A 20,644-nucleotide genomic window follows, 5' to 3' on the forward strand; every position below is an offset into this window, starting at 1 on the left:
GCTATGGTTTAAATAATAGGAACACTTTGACTAATTACCCAATCTATTTTTTAGATTTATGTTGGTTCATTCTTTTTGAAATCTACTATAGTATATACTGATTAATGAAAGTTTCTTACTCAATGATGACGAACAAATTAGATCGGATAAAGGTTATTGAAATGACTAACTAATTAATTTATATAATCATTATAGACATACCAAGTGCATTAAGACGATAGTTGAATGTTACCACTACAACTTTTCGTTCTGCGAGAATTATGCCCGGGTATTGTTGGGAGGCACCCATAGTCCAGCCTCCACCATGGATAAATACCATGACAGGGTATAGGGGTGGGTTAGCCACTGGCCTCTCATCTGTTTTCTGAAAAGAAAAGCGAAAAAAGAAATAAATAACTTCTTTTCTACAGAAATTCATTACAGCTTAAAACTAGAACTCCGCGAGTCGGATGTGTCGCCTTGTGAACAATATTGTTTAGGAGAAATGGCCAGGACAAAAATGATATTTGAAAATCAACAAAGGGCAATAGCTCAAAAAATAAGAAATGCAGAGCAGCAGTTTCTGTGCATTACACTTCTTATCAATAAGATCTATAATCCTACTAAGTTTCAAGTCTAAAGCTTTTGTAATTTATGAGAAATGGCCTGGACAAAAATAAAGTATGAAAATTAACAAGGGCAATAACTCAAAAAATAAGAAATGCAGAGTACCAGTTCTTGGACACTGCACTTCTTCTTAATGATATCTATCATCCTATGAAGTTTCATGTCCATAGCTTTGATACTTAAGGAGAAATGGCCTGGACAAATATAAAGTATGAAAATAAACAAAGGGCAATAACTCAAAAAATAAGAAATGCAGAGTACCAGTTCTTGTGCACTGCACTTCTCCTTAATGAGATCTATCATCCTATGAAGTTTCAAGTCCATAGCTTTTATACTTTAGGAGAAATGGCCCGGACAAAAATAAAGTATGAAAATTAACAAAGGGCAATAACTCAAAAAATAAGAAGTGCAGAGTACAGGTTCTTGTGCACTGCACTTTGGGTCATTGTAAGAAGCATGCATGCAAAGTTTGAAGTCAATCCGACTTATAATGACTGACTTATGCTCCGGACAAGCTTAAGGGGACGCCGACAACGACGCCGACAAAAGTAACACCTATATGTCGCCTTTTTCAAGGCGACACAAAAATCACATACATGCATGTATTTGATAAAAACATGCAAGTACTTCAACATTATTCTCTTGTTCAAGATCTGTACGAATTTCGTGAAAACTTGAAACTTGTTGTCATGGAAGAAAAATGTTGTTAAGTGTTCAAATTGAATGATTCAATCAGATTAAAATAGCAGAAAGTACTTTTTTCTATACAAAATTCATGTATTTTACGATGGTTGTTAAGTAACAGAGGTATTGGGGTATAATATTAATGATAGGAAAAGGTAACTCCTGGGTTATTTTACAGTATGGTAGTCTGCTGTTTTAGGGCAAGTTCAGAAGTGTAACTGTTTTCAAACTAATTCTATGCTTATATCAAATTTAAAGAAAAAAAAAGATCGAGGTAAAAGAAGAATTGTCAGAAGAAAAAAAAGAGTAGAGCTTACATTTGGTACAAATATATTCATGTATAGACAATCTTCACTTGTATTCTGTGCTCTATTGAAGCCAGGTACCGTCTGCTTTACAAGCCAGGGTAACTGAGGACAAGCTGGGCGGTAATAGGTGGCGTCCCAAATTCCCGTCCATGACGGCTTCTCAGGTTTCTAAAATTAAATCATAATAATTTCAAATTTAATGTAGTATAATGATTAAAGTAATCTTAAAAAAGACATCCTTCACTCTTAACCTGTTGAATCTGTCTAATAAATTTACCCTTCTTTGAATTTGGTTGAAGTATGAAAGTGATTATATAGGTCTGACACTATATATATATAACACTTGTCTTCTAGTCAAAATATATTGGCTGTTGGGATTACCCTTAAGCGATGATTGTGGCCGAGTGTCTGCCTAAAATAAATAAATTCCTACTATTAAGAATAATTACATTGTCACAAAATTACAGATTATTGACAATCTATCTGTTGATATATTTTATTATATATAAATGTAATTTGGTATTTTTTTACTGTTTTCTGAAATTCTAAAAACGTCCTGGTTCCCGGTCAATATTTTGACTGTTTCCCACACATGCTCTGACGTCGTAGAGGATTCCCACTTAAAGCCTTCATCGATCTTGATCATATACCAGACGTGACGTGACATAGTTAAAGTATTAAGTTTAATTATTAACATATTATGTGCACAACTATTTTCTTGTTCCTTTATCTTCTGCAAGTGTGACTATTTAAACAGTATTTGATCAGGTAAATTCCCTAATAAAACAGTTATTTCATACCTGATTTGGGAACAGTCAAACTGTTGGCCTGAGTTGGAGGGGATAGTGTTTTGAACTTTGCCCTCGGCTTACGGCCTTGGGCAACAGTTCGAAACACTACCCCCTCCAACTCAGGCCAACAGTTTAACTGTTCCCAAATCACATATGAAATAACTGTTTAATATTAGTCTTAATCAGTTTGACTTGACATGAATAGGGATGACCCAATCGTAAGGGTCTATTCCAGGAGATTGCCCCGACCATTTTCTTGTTTACCTTTACCTGTTTAATTACAGGTAGTTTACTTAATTGTTAAATGGATGTACCATTTTATACGAAAACTTACGTTAAACCGAAACTGTCTTCTCCAGTCCGAATATTCTGATATTCTTTTAGCATATGGAATTCCTAAGAAAACATTTATCCTCTGTTTATCATACGCTGCATAGTGAGATGCGATAGAGAATCCTTCAACTTCACCGTGGTTACATCTCGTCAGAACATTGTATTTATGTGAGAATGCCGCATCAACACGGTGAAATAAATAAACTGACAACAAAGTTATAACAAATATTAACCATGGACGGAGCATTTTGACAGTTAAGTCATAGTTTATACCATTATTCTTTTCAAAACGAAATTTACAAAATCCCGGAAATGTAAACGTTGATCACGTGACTTAGGTGAGTCAGGTAAACGGTGTACAGGTAAATAATAACAAGCGCAATTTTTCGGCTCTTTGACTCGGTCCGGATAATCAGCGAGAGTTTCCAAATGTCATTCATTTGGTGGCCAGGAATAGTCAAAATATATTGCCGTGCCAAAGCTAGATTCTGAATATTGATATTGTTTGTCTTGGGTCTGAATCTTGCTTCTACTGCCAACAGGGTCCCGAACGTGATACGCCCCTGTAAACACTCTATCAAAAATACATTGTATTTTAATTAAAACAAGAAAAGCATTGATGCAAAGCATCAAAGGGCGTCCAAGCAAGAAATGCAGCAGGTGCAGATGAACTAGTAGATATATGATGATAAACTGTTCAATGGTTCATTGGTTTTTACCAGAATTGTATATCACTTATGAATGAACGAACGAAAGACATTGTTCATTATTTATAAATTTGATTGGCATGCTAGAAATTAGAATATTACTTGTTATTTCTTTATGATCGTGATTATTAATAGCAACGGATATACATGTATACAATCATTTATAATCCATATGAGTAACGCATGATCAACACCACACTTGTGTAATTGTCCCTTATTATGTCTTCGCTATTAGCGAAGACCCCCTCTTAAGGTATCTGTTCACACTTAGTAACAATATGACACTTGTTATATTACCATGTTGAGCATAAATGTTTATTATACACTAATTGTAATATCTTTTTTAATAAAAAAAATACAGATTTTATGAATATTGTTTTCTTTTCTTTTTTGTGTTTTATGCACTATTTTAATACTGAGTTTTTACGTTTACTATTATTTTAAGAATTCAATTGTCATAATGACCGACGATTATAAGTCAAAACTTAACTGGAAAAAGTCAGTAAATTATGGTTAATATTTCAATATATAATATTGTTTATTCTTAAACCATATACATGTACATTTGTATTTTTCTTTATCATTTCTTAAATTATCAATCAATTGAATAATTCATAAAATCTGATTTGTAACTTTGAATAATTCCTCGGCATCTTTACTAAAGCTACAGTCTCACTTACATCCCGGCAGAGCCCCGGTAGAGATCCGGGGTGATCCGGGAACGACCGGGGTACTACCGGGAACAACCGGGGTACATCCGTAACTCTGCCGGCAACGTCCTGGATGATCCGGGATGATCCGGGAACATCCGGGACTCGACCCCGGATGGAATAAAATATTTAATATCACCGGGGTGGTCCGGGATGATCCGGGAAGGTATAGCTTTGCCGGCTTCATCCTTAGCTCTGCCGGGAACGACCGGGGTTATACCGGGAAAGCACCGTAGCTCTGCCGGCACAAACCGGGGATGATCCGGGGTATGATATAGCCGGTAGAGCTACGGTAGAGCCCCGGTAAATGCCGGCAGAGCCCCGGTAACTACAGGTAGAGCCCCGGAGGATAAAGGTAGAGCTACGGTTGATCCCGGTAGAGCCCCGGCAAAGCCCGGATCATTTCAAAAGAATAACGACAATTTGCGATGATTGCACTTGCTTGTATTAAAAGCCTTCCCATTGCCCTTCTATCCAGTATGGCATAAGGATTTTTCAGAAAATCATCATGAATTACTATTCTGGAACAATAGATATTATATTAAATAAAAATTATGTATCAATGTTATCATTTTCGGGCGTTTTCAATTCACCGGGGTTCTACCGGGGCTCTGCCTGGATCGTCCTGGGCTCTGCCGGGACTCTGCCTGGATCGACCGGGGCTCTGCCTGGGTCAACCGGGGCTCTTCCGGGGTCATCCTGGAACGACCGGGGAAGCACCGGCATGAACCGTAGCTTCACCTGGGTTCTGCCATGATGATCCGGAGCGCATCCGGGGTGGTTAGTAGGGAACTACCGTAGTGCTGCCGGGGTAAGTGTGACCGCAACAATAATTTCATCCCGGATCGTCCCGGATCATCCCGGTAACTTACCGGGATGGTCCTGGGCTCTGCCGGGAGTAAGTGAGACCGAGGCTTAAACACGAATAACAAATTAAATAAAATGTTTCAAAGTTGATAGTGTCATATTAATGCTATAAAAATGTACATTTTTTCTCTCAATTATTGTTCATATTTATTGTTTTTATCTCAAACATGCGATTTGTGTTGTTGGTTTTTTTTTTTTTTCGAATTGTATGTTTATGTATAATAATAAGCAATAATTTTGAGAGTTGATCTGTGTTTATTAATTATTGTAACCAAACTAAGTGACAAACATTCATTTTGAAAAAAAGCTTATTTATCTGTAAAATATTTGTTCTGTTCTGTAACGATATCAAACATCTACTCCAAAACCGGGAGAGACCGGACAATAAACGTGTGGTACTATTCCATTCGGAACTGCCTCGGCTATTATCTATAATATTAACCTCGGAAACAATACGGATTGAAAGTAGTTCTACCACGTGGTTTACAGATGTAAACAGAAACAGAGATAATGTAAAACGAATGTATATATTTGAGATCTAATGTCTGTTCCGGTCCTCTTATGCTTGAAATATGTCTGACAACAATTTGTAATTTAAATATGCCCACAGATGTTCAATTTTAAATAAATCCGACCAAATGTCAACAGGTTGGTTTTTTGTACTTTCGGTTTCTACAGCCATAGAAGTAAATATATAAATAATGTATTGTTTGCTTTTGTACCTATGAATTCACTTACTTTAGGTGGACTTTTACTACATATACTGGAAATAAACGTGTCAACAACTCCCAGCATTAAATTTATTATTTGTTTACATGTTTAGTTTCTTAGCGTAGGTTAGACCGGAATACCGCATCCGTTCTGTGTATTCATACTATTGTGTTCGAGGTCCTTATCCGAAGACTGACGGAAAGGGCCGAGTAGTTGCGATTGGTACTATTCGCCGGTCGTCAAAATAGACCAGGAGAGACCGGGAATTACCGACAGGAGTACATCCCTCTATAAATAGATTTTCGGAATATTTAGGTCATCAACTCATCATTCTATTTACAGCTTTCGGAATAACATACCATAATAATCCACTGTGTACTACAAAATGATAAATAAAAATACCTTGAAGAGCGCCATTTATTGACGGAAAAGGTTATTTAATTTGAAAATGTTTGCATTGCGAAATTCTCCAGTTCGCTATTCATTGTACATATCGCGACTAATTAATAATCAAGCACCCTCATACCGATCGGAATGATCGGCTTTTATTATAACATAACATAACATAACATATTCTTTATTTGGCATAAAACGACAATATACATTTATAGCCAATACAGTAAACAATCATGTAATGTAAGAACATGATATACAATATAAATACCATAATGTTTTACAGAGAAAGTTCTTGTTGCTACAAAATTTGAATAAATTTAAGTTCCTGTTATCTTACAATAGAAGAACATCATTGATAATATAAAGACCTTGACAAAGTTGAAATGTTGTATTTGGTGCTACAAAACTTGAATAAATTTAAGATGCTAACTGTTGTCATTTCTTTCTTAAAATGGAAAATACAAAAATTTGACAAGATACTAACTGTTGTCAGTTTTTTCTTAAGATGAAAAATACAAAAAAAATTGACAACTGAATAAATTTAACCTACTAATTGTTGTCAACTCTTTCTTTAAATGAGAAATACGAAAAATTTGACAAGTAAAGTAATAACTGTTGTCCTTTTTTCATGTGAAAAATACAAAAAAATATATATGACAAAGACAAAAATATACTAAATGTTGTCAGTTCTTTCTTTAAATGAAAAATACAAAAATTTTGACAGGTTATTCAACATTTGGGTATTTGTTGTAGACATTAGTTTTTCAAATTTATGAATTGATGGCCAACGACAATAGTATGGTTTCAAATATTTGCGACGTAAACTATAGTATTTGGGGCAAACTAGCAAAAAATGGAATTCATTTTCTATCACGTTTAAATTGCAATTCGTACATAGTCTGTTTTCTCGCGCTACGTTTTCGTATCGACCCGTTTCTATTGCTAGGTTATGGGATGACAATCTAAATTTTGTAAGTGATATTCGAAATTTGTTTATGTTAACTTTATTAAGATAGTCTTCAGTTTCGAGTGAGCGTTTATAGATGCTGTATGACGATAGTCTACTAGAATTTCTTATATTACTATACCATTCTTGCTTGTAAATGTCCAATATTCTATTTTTAACTTGTTGAAAATTTATTGTTATATGTTCTTGATTAATCCATATGTTCGACATTCCTATATCATTTAAAATCTGTTTAATTTGGCATGCCCAGTTGTTACCACCATAAGAAAGACCGTTTTCTGCATCAAATTTTAAGACATTATACATACGTTTAAGCAGACAGTCATTTTGTAAACTAATTAATTTTGTCCAATATTTTAACATTATAAATTTACGATGTATTCGCATTGGATGTCTACCGGTTTCGCCATAAAGACCATCCAAGTTTGTTGCTTTCTTAACACATAAGACTTTTCTGAGAAATTTACAATGGATCGTTTCTATATTTTTTCCTTCTTGATATCCATAAACTTCAGCACCATAGTTTAAAACTGAGCCTACCATACTATCAAAAAGTTTAAATTTGTCTCCAATAGATAATTCTAATTGATTAAACACTGTAAATAAATTATGCAATGAAAACGAAGCATGTTGTGCTAATTTCTTTTGAGTTCTATTCCAATGTCCATTTTTAAATAAATTAATCCCAAGATATTTAAAAAAATTTACGTTTTCCAGAACTATGTCATTATATACGAAATTGTAACTTGTATGTCTGCCTTTTTCAAAAATCATAATTTTTGTTTTATTAGTATTAACTTTAAGTCCCCAAGTTTGACAATATACTTGTAAATCATTTAGCATAGATTGGAGTGCCATAGGCGTATGTGCAAATAAAACGGCGTCATCCGCGAAGAGCAGCAGAAATATTTTAGCGTCGTCGATTTTTAAAAAAGGTCTTCTATATTGGAATTTATATTTTCTACTATATCATTCACGAAGTATAAAAATAATAATGTGGAACTGGGGTCCCCTTGTTTTTGCGCCAATATTTGAATCGAAAAAAGACGAGACTGTATTGTTATATCTAATAGCAGCTTTAACGGATGCGTACATACATCTTATAGCCGTTACAAATTTTGAACTTACATTTTCTGACAATAATTTCTGAAAAATAAATGTTCGATCCAATTTGTCAAAACATTTTTCGAAATCGAGGAAACAGCAATATAATTTTTTTCTTTCTGATAATGACTTAACGATTATAGAGTGTAAAAGAAATATGCAATCCGTTGTGGATTTTCTCTTCTGGAAACCAAACTGATTGTCAATAATTTTAAAATGTTTAACATACCACTTGGTTAGGCGATTAAGCGATTTGAGAAGAAATGTTTGCAGGGTTATGCCCCTGTTATTCTTATGATCTTCAACAGTTCCCCCTTTAAAAATTGATAAAGTAATACCTGCTCCCAAATTAGTGAGATACATTTTTCCCAATTTTCGAAAATTCTATTATAAATAGCTAATAAAAATGCTGAAATAGAATCTAATGAGTGTTTATAGATCTCCAAAATAACAGTCCGATCCTGCGCTTTTATTATTATTTTGGAGTAAGAAACCTCTTTTATTTCCGAGTTTGATAAAACGCCATCTAAATCATCATCTGTTATTAACGTTAGATTCGTAACTTGATATCTGTCATTCGTTTCCACGCTATATAAATTCTTAAAATGACTAAATAAATCAGAAATATTTAAATCATTAGCATGAACAGGATTTTTTGCGTATTGTTTCTTAACCCTTTTCCAGAATTTGCGCGGTTGCGACTTACTTAATTTCGTAAGCGTTTTAGCTTCGCCCAATTTATATATTTTTTTACTTTTTCTTATCGTTTGATTATACATATTTTTTGAACGTAAATATTGTTGTCTTAGGTTATCATTGGTTTTATCTTTTAAAAATAAGTTCCTAGTTCTCTTAAACTCTAATCTTGTATTATAGCAAATTGTATCAAACCACGGTTTTTTTCTAGACGTGCATTCGCGAGTTTTTGACTTAAAAATGGCCCGCTCTTTACCAAATATCATTTGCGCCGAAAATTTTAAACTATTAACAAATAAATCCGTCACTTCATTTATATCCTCGTTATTTTTAACTCTATCTGTAAGTCTTGAGAATATATTTTCGTCTTGCAATAATAATTGTTTAAATTCTATTATTTTATCGTCATCCCATTTTAATATGATTTCTGTTTTAGATTCATCGTTTAATGGTTGGGCAGACTGTTTACTTAGAATATTAAGCGAGATACCCGAGTGATCAGAAAATTCATTCGGTTGTAAAACCTGAAAATCTGTGACGCAATCAAAATCATGAATATTTAAAAGCAAGTAGTCCACTACACTCGATCCATTCATTGAATGGTATGTAAATTCACCTGTACCAAGGTCATCGTGTAATCTACCGTTACCAATGACGAATGACGTTGATTGGCATAGCTCAATCAAGCGCCTCCCATTTTTATCAATTACCTTATCGCGTGAGTGTCGCGTAGGAATACATGGGTGATTCGACAATATATCGTCTGCATCAATATACATGTCATAATCTAATATTTCCGAAAAATCAGAGGTACGACTATTAAAATCACCTGTAACTAGACATTTACCCTGTAATTTATACTTCTCTAACCCAGTTTCTATTGCTTCAAAAAAGTCAAAATCATAATTGTCAACAAGTACAAGATTATTTGGAGTAATATACGTATTACAAATATAAACATTTTCTTCGAATGCAAAAAGATTCTTACCAAGTTCTACCCATATAAGTCCATTTTGATTTTTTTCCACTATTTTTATATTATTTCCTAGAAATTGTTTAAAATACACACTTATACCACCACTATATCTGCCTCTATGGGCATTACGCGATTTGTTACCAAATAAATGATCACTATAAAATCCATTTATGTTTATGAACAACTATAAAAGGCTCGAGAAGTTGCTGTCGCCCTTTCACAAAATCTGATTTCATTACATAAAAGGCGCCGCGCTTCGGCGCGCGCCAATCACGGATTTACAGTAATATAAATCCGTGTTAATATTTAAACACGAATGGGACATCTTTTACAACGATAAAGCTGGTTTTCAAACATTTTTTTACATATGAAACTTGCTGATATACGCGGTATTGTAAAAATTGTTTGAAAACCAGTTTTGAAAGTTCGAACTTTTTATATAGAAAAACATCAGTTTTTCCGCACAGGTGTTCGTGGTACCTTGATTATATAGTCAATTCAAATGTATATGCATATTTATTTAGTCAATATTGCATCCAATTCCACCTGCATAACAATATTTCGAGTATTCAAGAGCACGTGCGCGTCGATCTGTTCATGGGGAAGAGAAGAAACGTCCAATTTCCGAGATCAAGTTTTTCTTTCACTAAAATATGGCAGGGAGGGGGCGAAATGTAACTTACACAATTTCCGTAGACAGTGTTTTGCGCATTCGCACAGCGGTTTAAGTCACGGGTTAAAACGCAATTAAAGCAACATATTTTTAATGATCTTCTTCATTCAAATACTAGAAGATGACAAGTTTCACACTATGAGCAGAAAATGTTCAGTTTGGTACGTCCACACAAAATATCCAGAACTATACAGTATTAATCAAGGCGGAACTCTTGATAATTCTAACTAGCTTCACAAGAAGATAAACAGTTACTGATCGTCAGCATATCAATCATATTAAGTTGTACAGTTTGACGAATCGACCAAAACGCGAGAGGACAATCCAGATCTACTTCTCTCAGATGAATATTAAGGGACTCCTAAAGGAGGACTTTTTTACCTAAAGGGGCTGGAAGTGGTTCGAGACTAAATTAATGTTCAATTTGATGTAGGTCTAGACCAATAACTTATGTACAAAATTTCAGACCATTCGCCCACTCCGTTTTTTCAAGAATAACCATTCTAATTGTGAAAAATGACCCAAAACTGGAAAACGTTGGGACGCTATTTTCTCAAATATGGCTAGAAATAGCACATAAACGACTTTCAATTTATTTCTGAGTTTATTTCTTAATTATCTCTTGAATATCTCTCTATTTAAAGCTATCCAGTTAATCTACATAAGAAAGTAAAATTTTACGATATGATATATAGGCTTTTGGACTTCTGTGAAAAAAGATGACAATTTCAGCATAAAATGATTAGTTCGGCGCACGATTTTTTTTCATTTTTACAGCTGCCTGCAACTGTTATTTCGGCTGAAAACGTGTAACTATATTTATACGTCTCATTCATGTTTAATAGTGAAGCAAACATAATTTAATTTCGAGCTTTAAATGTTTCATCAGCTTACTGAATATTTTCAGCAGCGAGCAACTGAATATTTGCGGTACATGAAAATATTTAGACAGAGTTTACAAAATATCCACATTTTCAGCAGAAAGTTGCACAAAGCTGAAGATATTATGTAGAACGATATACAGGCTGAACGAAACATTCAAAATTCGAGGTAAATATTTGTCATGGGCCATTAATTTGCATTGGCAGCAAATGTTCAGTTTCAGCCAGCCGAAAATTTTAATTGTTGACGAAACGTCCAAAAATTTGAGATAAGCGTTTCTTTTCTGGAGCCCTTTATTTGTTAAATCAAAATACATGAATATGATTAAATGTTATTAAAAAAAACACTTAACGGTGGTTATTTCTACCCATTTTCTATAATTATTTTCGTCGTGACTTTTTGGTTGGTAGTTTTCTTTCTATGACCAAGTTAGTTAAAACTATTTTGTCTTAGGCCGTTTTCTATACATAGCATTATAATTCACGTGATAAAATCCAACACAGTTAACAATTCAAGATTTTTTACTGCTATTACACAGCAATGGAAACGAACATAAAATAATACTAGTAATTTAAACACAAGCTGATGATAGAGTATTAAATATGTCATAGATACAATCACTTCATCAGTGCAAAAAACAACAACAACCATTGCAAAAATGTATCACAGTATTCCGTGTCAATTTCAATATTTTGTGGAAAAAAATGTTAAGATGTGATCGGATCAACAACGATGCCAACTGCCATGCTTTCTATACTGCATTCATCATTTCCCCGACGAATTCTGAAAAACCCATCTTCTCCCCAGTCTGTGCCCCAGGAGTTCTTCACGATCCAGTACGGAACACCCTGCTCCTCCCCGTAACCTACTATTAAAACAACGTGGTTTGTGATCTCCCATGGGTTAAACTTGTCCAGCAGGTCAACATGGTGATAAATACCACTCTGAAATAAATAAGGTTTGCCTTTTATTTCTTTTTATTGTTAAAAATTAATAAAAAAAACTGTGAATTATAAGTAAATAGCTTGCATCTGAAATATAAAACCCGCAAAAATAATGCTCTATCTGAAAAAAAAATATATGTATGAAGAACTATCATTATTATATTAACCAATCAGAATGCGTAATACACATCAATGAAATATAACTATTAACTATATTTTCTAAATAAAAAAACTGAACGTTTATAACGTCATTTTTTATTTGGATTTTCATGTTTCTATTATTTATATGCATGACTGCTGTAAATTCATATCAATGTTTTTTTCCTTAACCCTTTCCCCCATGAGCATATTGTGAAAAATGGCCATTTTCACTGAAAAGCCTCCTCTTACAAGTTCAAACTGCTATGAAACTATGCAAAATGCTTCAGTACTAATCAAACTTGGCACAAATGTTGACTGAACCATGGCCTTTGTAACGACATGCTCAGTCTTAAATTTCCTGTTACCATGGCAACGAGGGGACATCTCAAAATTGCCAAAAATCACTATTTTGCCTCGATTTTTCCATCAAAATTTATTTCAAAGTGCTGCAACTTCTCAAGGGATTGAGATAGAGTCAAAGGCTTTTCAGCGTTGGAATACACGTTACCTTATGATCGACCTGGGGTCATTTTAAGCCTCTCACAAGTCCAAAATTTTCTTGGCGATGAGGGGGACTCCGCACATCCCCCTTCTGGCGACCCCCTGATGTATCTTTTGGATAGGGGGCGGCGCCGAAAATGTGCTCACTTTTTTTAGCAACATTTCTCAAACGAAAACATGTGCTATGGGCCCAAATAGGACATTTTTTCACTATTTCGGGCCTAAAAAGGGGGGGGGGTCGAAAGTGCGTTGTTTCGCGTATATATGAGGTAAAGGGTTAAAAGAAATGCATTGAGGCAGTATCATACTTCAAAGAATACATAAATTTTGTCAGGTTATATGGTTGTATAAGCAGTTGAAATCCCATATAACCATCGTCTGGCAGGCAGCTCGGGCCATAGAAGCCTACAACCTTTTTATATTTGGTCATATAACATGCTGGCGAAAATGTTTTATAACTATAATAAGAACTATCATATGGCTGTGTGGCAAACTGTAATTGACGTTCTAAAAGATGATTTTCATTCGTAGAAATGTGACTGCACCAATGATTCAACTAGCTTTCTTAGCAGATCTAGCTTAATTTTCAAGTTCATGCTCAATCTAGAACAAAGATTACTTAAATATATTTGATATGAAATTATTATCATTGATTATTTCAAGTAAATTTTCATATGAGACACATTATCAATTCTGTAATACATTGATAAATTATGTTAATGCCAACCTTGTAATGAACAAAATCATTGTAAACTTGAAAACTGATAGCTATTGGTCCATTTTTCACTAGCTCCTCCCTCATTAACGGTTCGTTACACCCACCGTAGAACCCGCCCACATAGTAGTAGTCACGTGTATAATAACGTTTACAAGAAGTCTGTATGCATGGAGAGTCCTCTCCTGTATACTTGAAACACTCTTCTTCAATAATACCAAAGTCTTGACCATATTTCCCTGAAATAACATAATGTTTCATACCGGGTTTCATAACACCACCTTTGAAACAGTCGTCCACATTCAATCTGCATGGGTTTGTGATGGGTTTAGGAATCACATAAATATTAAGACCCTGAAATACAATCAAATTTACAGCCTAACTGTTTCCCAGAGATGAAATTGTGCAGTTTATTCTGCCTAATTGCCAACGAAAATTGTCTCTAAGAAAGAAAAGTTTTGACATATACTAGTACTGCAAGAAAATAAAACAAAATTGATATAAAATCTACTATAAGATAATCATTACCGGCAATAAGGTATGGAAAACCTCCGTCACACCCTTGGGAATACTGTGAGCAGCTGACTATATCCTGTGTGGAGAATACTTTTTGTACCGTATTATTTGTCGCTATACGGAGTCTAGCCTCATACAGCGCCATTGATCCAAAGGCGTAACAACTTCCACAAGAGCCTTGATTCCTTACTGGTGAAACATAGTTAACGCCGTTCTGGTCCCTCCAATCAAATTGTTTTGGCAGATTCGAAACTGTGACAGAAAGAAAATTTTCTTTTCGAATGCGTCAACAAATTTTCATGTAAATTTACACGTCAGATTTACAGTATACCAGTTCAGTATTCAGAAAAAAATAGAGGCCGAATGTAAAGACCTTTTTCCTTGTTGACAAAACTGTTGAAAATTCAAAATTTTATCTTAAAATATCCCTTATTTGTAAATAATTAAAAAAATAATCAATTGCTTAGGGTCCAATATGCCTCTAGAAATGGTTATATTCCTATTTTTCAAAAGCCCTTTATACATGTGCATTTGCTGTTCTGTTTTAGTTTTCAAAAAGGTTATATTCTTTGGCCATTTACCTAATCTGAACCATCGTTTGCTTCTGTTGCTTTCTAGCAAATTATTCAGTTATAGTGATTCAGTAATTTGTATGGAAGTCGTTTACATTTTGCTTCTATTATGACAAATATTTTCACTTTCAGTGCTACTCAGGTAATGAACATCTAACATGCTCTAAAACAATTATTTTAATGTTACACAACTCATGTTTGTTCTTCCTAAATAATGTGCCTGTAGATATAGAAAAACAAAATTTATGCATACATCATTGTCTGAGATTTGTTAATTTTCATTTTTTATACGACAGGCATGTTTTTTAATAAGGCATACATGTATTATGCAGGAAAAGAAATTTTAACAAAACATCACCCGGTATAAAATCAATAGCATTTTAATGTGTTACAATTCTATTTATTATTAAAAACAACAACAAATAGATATCACTTTATTCTACACATACCTTTTAAATGCTTCTTTTCAACTGGGGCACACTTAGGAAAGGCGTTAGCCGACCCTTTCCCACCCGCCATTTTGATAATATCTTCCATAGGCATGCCTTCAAATTGTCTGTAGCTGGTAGCTTTCCACAGGGACTGGTTGGAATTTATTCCTGTGTTAAGTTGAAAGGTCACCAGTGAAGATATGACAATGTAACAATGAAAATCAATAATAAGTAGAATTTATATCAAATGATATCTTAATAAAAATAGTAGTGAAAAATGAAAGGATTGCGAATGGATTTGGTTTTGATAATGGTAATGCAGAGCAATAAATTTAAAAAAGTTTCTACGTGAAATTCATTAGTTACGATTATAAAAGAAAGCAAATAAATAAATAAAAAAATAAATAAATAAATAAAGTTGGAGAAAACAAACCATTCACAAAGCTTTCCGAATTTCTGAAGGCAGACTTCCCTTGAATGTTGTGCTCCTGGCCTAGCTTGTCTATGTTTGTGGTTTCGGGTTTCACCCCAACGTAACAGTTCCACGAGCGTCCATCTGTGTTATGCACCCAGCCAGGGAATGTGAGATGGCACATACTCGCCACCGTATGTCCATACGTCTTGTAAGAAGAGAAAGCAAACCACTTTTTACCGCCAATAACAACTTCGAATCCCTGGTTATAGATCAATGTCCAGAAACCTGTTTTTTGAAAAACAACAGTCTAAAATAGAATGATCCCCTTTTCTCACAAAAAAAGTTTATGATGTACAAAAAGTCTGTCAATGTCAATTACATCTTTTTATATTTATTTAATGTTTTTGCATTGTAAATATACAAAAAGGGATGCATATTGAATAAAACTTTGGTTCTAAACATAGAACGGATGCTTACCATTAGAATTTCTTCTTTTTTTAAATCCACATAATTCAGATTTGATCCTGAAAACATCCCGCCTATTTTCCCTACCCACCGCCCGTCCCCCTCTCAAAGCTATTTTAAGGGTGGTCCAACTCATACGGTACAACGTTACCACGTGTCAATACATTAAGTCCCTATCAATTATTTATTAACAAAGTTTTAAGATTATTTAAGCAAACCTGTATTTCCATCCTGATCTACGGCTAAATCTGGGAAATCGAGTGTCAATTTTACAGCAGAAACATAGTTTGTCTCCGTGGTACAGTTAATTGTGTTGTCACCATCAATCTGTAAACAAGTGTTTAAAATTCTCATCATTGTTTAAAACAAATCTTCTCTGTCACCTTGGGTACTCAAAATTCTAACGAACAGCTAGAGAGACTTATAAGATCTTCAATATATACCATGTTCATCTTTAAGTAAACTATTTTAATTACAGAAATTTATTGAAATCTATGAAATTCTTACTGAATATGTATACTTTGACTAAAAGAAAGAATAAACTCTGTATGGGAAGCTGCATTCCCTATTACGGGACAAGTAAATTCATGGTGTAAATAAGATCAGGGTCGTGCCACTACGTATGGTTTTGAATTTTGACATAAATGATTTTGAAGCCACATACAGGAAATGTAGCTTTAATATCTTGTGAAAGTTAGCGTGGTCTTTCTCAAGGTGCCAATGCTATATTTTAACCATGATATTTATGTGCGGATCCATAAGGAAGAGGGAAATTTTGTCACAACTTCTCCCCCATTCTCGAAATTTTATAACCCCCTTTTGGTAACTCCCTGGATCCTCACCTGACTTAAAAAAAATGCGTTAATCTGGTACTATGTATATAGCCACTCAATGATTTAATAACCTGTCTCCAGTATCTGTTTATTAAACTGAGTAATTTACCTGTATAGTTAAAGCAAATTACTTTTACATGAATAATGTACTTTGTTGATCTGAAATATATTTCCTTGTTTGAAAATAAAAGGTTTACCTGAGTATATTGGAATATCCATGTTCCTACTATATCTTCATACGTGCAATTAGCAGGAGTGTCCGCATCACATTTGTTGTACAGTATCACAAACACTAGAAATAATGATAAAATCCTCATTTTGAACTTTAGATTAATGTTGTGCTCAAAACTGAAAGTAGTGTTCTTTTAAATAGTTACACACTGTTATCAGTCACATGATCTATTTAAAGTAACATGGTCTAATGTCACATGATGCGCTATATATACTGTGCTTAAATATCAATGGTGTAGATACAATGTACATGTATGAATTAAAATATTAAATCTTTCTCCTTTTATTATTACTCATTTTCTTTTTTTGTAAAAGAAAACATATATGTACATTTAGATCTATAAAAAATATATAGTGCTTAAAGCTAGCTTATGTTTGAAAAGTCATTAACATATTTACATTTATAAATACAAAATAAATGGTGCTGAAAGCTAGCTTATGTTTGAAAAGTCATAACATTAGATTTTGATTAAGTACTTCAAGTATGTGTGTGTATGTATGGTCACACCTCGACTTAAAGCCCATCCGAAAGACTGATTAGTAATTTAAGTTGGCTAGCCCTCAATTCGAACCCACAATGTCGAGATTACAAGTCTCGCGCTCTAACCGATTGATGCGGGCTAGTTGTACTTCAAGAAGGTGGTGTTTGTAGTTTTCACTCCGGATCACAGCAGTAAGTCACATTGAAATAACCTGAGCACAATTCTGCAACCGCATCGTTCCTGGGCAGGCTGTCAAGCAGTTTACCAGTAATAGGTGCCTTCACTTTCGCATGAAACTGATTACTTCTGTACATGCAAGAGCAAGAGGTACAGTGCAAATGTCTGTAGAAAAGAATTCATTAAGCCCTTCTTACACAAAATACGGTTGGACACACGGTTCCCGTACGGTATACTCGGTTATACACGGGTTGACTGGTACGAGTATTGAGCTCCAACCGTGCCTGGGGATTAGTAGGTACGAGTTAGACTCGAATGTAGCACGAGCATGTACCAAATAAGCACGGATACACCCGGTCAAGCAAGGTTTGAACACGATTTGCATACGGATACATACGACTGTTGTGCAGTTCCAAGTACGGTGAAGTACGGTCTGGTACGATTTACACGACTTTACTCGATTTTCTCGACTTTCACAGGTTGTTCGAGTTATGCTCTGATTATCACACAGTCGTGTATGTTTTGATATAAATTAACTAATTTTGATGACTTTGCTTCATAAATCGAAGAACCCCTATATATACATCATTAACATCAATAAATGAACGAAAATGTGAAGCAATGTAAAATGCGTCTATTTTTCTTGGTGTAGGGTCCACCGAGCTAGCATCCAAGTCTGAATCCTTGGGAGATATGGTTATTGCCGGTTGGTCCTCCAGCTCATCAGGGTCAATAAGTTGGAGTGGTCGGTGGGCCTGAATGCCCTTCTTGTATTCCTTCTGTACGTCCAAATACATTCAGATAGTGTGATGCAGCAAGTACTCTTGGTAGGGTGGCAGCAGGTAGTTGTGTTTTTTGTACCATTCTTGCTGACGTAGAGGATGTGTAAGACCGTACAAGGCAGTGTGAGACGCGATGTGTTGACGCGATGTCACATTTTCGCTCGGCTTAAATCTAAAGATTGGCTTTTTGTATAAGCCAAGCGACAGGCCGACATTGCATTAACATGCCGCACGACAACGCGCCATTTGGCGTTTTTCGCTAACAACAAGACGAAAAGGCGGTAACGATAGAGGTTTTGATGTCGCTATCGACAATGCAACGCGCAAAGTGTACCAAATCAGCCACCATCATCATGTATATGGCCCTTTATAAACGTTGCTTGGAAACATTTTAACGCGGTTCATTCATAAAATATGTGCTTGAATGTCAATGTTGTATGGCACGTGATTCATCTAGCAACCCGTGTCCGGTGAAATTTCCGGCATGGGTAAAACTCACGGAAACGCCAGTCTGTTATGGAAGAAACTCTTTTATTTTACAATTTTTAACGCCGTTTTAATCAATACTCATTCTATAGGTACGTATATAGTCCTTATCGTGACATTTATAATGTCGTCTGTCGCGTCTAAAGATCGACACACGACAATGCTCAGTGACATCGCAACACTCTGAAGCAACGCACGATAACGCGAAGCAAGATGCGACAATGCGAATCGACGCTTGACAATGTCAAACGATATATCGCATTGTCGCCTAAAATGACGCGGAAAAGAAGGGCGGCAGTTTAGAAATATCGCTTCGCGTTGTCAGGCGTCGCTTCGCATTGTTGCGATATCACATTGCGTTGTCCCATTGTCACTTCGCATTGTCGCATTGTTACTTCGTAATGTCGAGTGACGGGGTTAGCAGAAATGTTTACCATGACACTCGACAATTCAATGCGACAGTACGAAGCGACGCTCTACAATGCAAAGCGACACTCGATTTATTTTTGGCTTGCAGCCACGGCTGCAAGACATTTGTTTTGGAAAAGTTGTTCCGGTTAGGTAGTTTCCTGCTTACATTTGTTAGTGCATGATTGAACGGGAAACCAGCTGCAATCGTGCCAATCGCAACTTTTCGGCCCTTTCCGTCACTCATCGGATTAATGATAATAGCCGAGGTAGTTCCGATTGCAATCGTGACAATTCGGGCGATTCCGTCATACTGCGGAATCAGACGAAGTAATATTACGGAAATCTAAGCTATTTTAGTTACTTCGGTAATCCCAGTTTGTTTATATAAATAGGATTTCTATTTTTACTTGATTCCGTTTCAACGCAAAAGATGGTTTCTTTTATAATTGGTTTTTGTCTTTATTAGTTTTATACAATAGAGAATGGTTACTGTAGTAGTATTCCGTCTCCAAAGGGCGGTCCTGCTTACCAGAATCACGCAGAATATAAGTGCATGATCAAGTTATATTTAGATCTACTGACAGAGTTTAAACGTCTTGGTGAGGTAATCTAAAAATAGCACATGCATATCATTAAGATCTTCTGTGTTGTCCATAGATCTTTTAGGTGTAACATAGTTGATTCATGCTTATTAATTGGTACCACGTTAAAGAAGTCTTTTAGTGCATTTACTTGTCTCTAAAGCTGCTATATAAATGAAATTAGCAACTGCCAAAACGAATGACTGCGAAAAAAGTGGAAATGAAATGTGCACACTTGTTTCCATTCAGTATGATAGATTGATCTCTCCACGTGAGAGCCAATGGTAGTATTTTTACGATTGATTATTTTTCTTTATTACTTTTATACAAAAAGAGAATAGATTTCGAATCGTTTTTTGACAAAAAAAAATATTCGTTTTTACATAAAAAAATTGTTACTGTTATCGTTAGCATCTTCCCGTTCATGCAGTTATAATCAATGGACTTCTGGTCCCTATTTGGTCCAAATTTGCACGCATAACACTGGTGCTCAAACAAATGGGCACAGGTGCTCGTCCAGTCTTGGGCTTACCCTACCTATCCCTTTAAA

At 34.9% G+C, this 20,644-nt stretch overlaps 3 protein-coding genes across 3 annotated transcripts; all 3 read right to left on the reverse strand.

Moving 5' to 3' along the window:
- Nucleotides 1-201: 201 nt before the first annotated feature.
- LOC132739755 (cholinesterase 1-like) lies at nucleotides 202-3,083 on the reverse strand (the record flags this gene model as incomplete). Its single annotated transcript, XM_060727545.1, is given in 3 exon segments — nucleotides 202-364; nucleotides 1,608-1,766; nucleotides 2,724-3,083. Coding segments are annotated over 3 exon segments (568 nt in total), but the record flags the coding sequence as incomplete, so codon positions are not given.
- Nucleotides 3,084-6,791: 3,708 nt separating this feature from the next.
- Nucleotides 6,792-7,993, reverse strand: LOC132739756 (uncharacterized; the record flags this gene model as incomplete). The annotated part of the gene is given in 1 exon segment (XM_060727546.1): nucleotides 6,792-7,993. A coding segment is annotated over 1 exon segment (1,147 nt), but the record flags the coding sequence as incomplete, so codon positions are not given.
- A 3,921-nt stretch (nucleotides 7,994-11,914) lies between these two features.
- Nucleotides 11,915-17,354, reverse strand: LOC132739757 (dipeptidyl peptidase 1-like). Its single transcript, XM_060727547.1, has 7 exons — nucleotides 17,142-17,354; nucleotides 16,330-16,438; nucleotides 15,665-15,931; nucleotides 15,250-15,399; nucleotides 14,241-14,480; nucleotides 13,725-13,951; nucleotides 11,915-12,355 (listed from the first exon to the last, which is right to left on the reverse strand). The coding sequence occupies exons 1-7, from the start codon at nucleotides 17,259-17,261 to the stop codon at nucleotides 12,119-12,121; spliced, it is 1,350 nt and encodes a 449-aa protein (XP_060583530.1). The 5' UTR covers nucleotides 17,262-17,354; the 3' UTR covers nucleotides 11,915-12,118.
- Between the last annotated feature and the right edge of the window lie 3,290 nt (nucleotides 17,355-20,644).

This window comes from Ruditapes philippinarum, unplaced genomic scaffold (assembly GCF_026571515.1).
Source record: "Ruditapes philippinarum isolate M1 unplaced genomic scaffold, ASM2657151v2 ctg12146_1_1_1_1, whole genome shotgun sequence".
Taxonomy (NCBI): domain Eukaryota; kingdom Metazoa; phylum Mollusca; class Bivalvia; order Venerida; family Veneridae; genus Ruditapes; species Ruditapes philippinarum.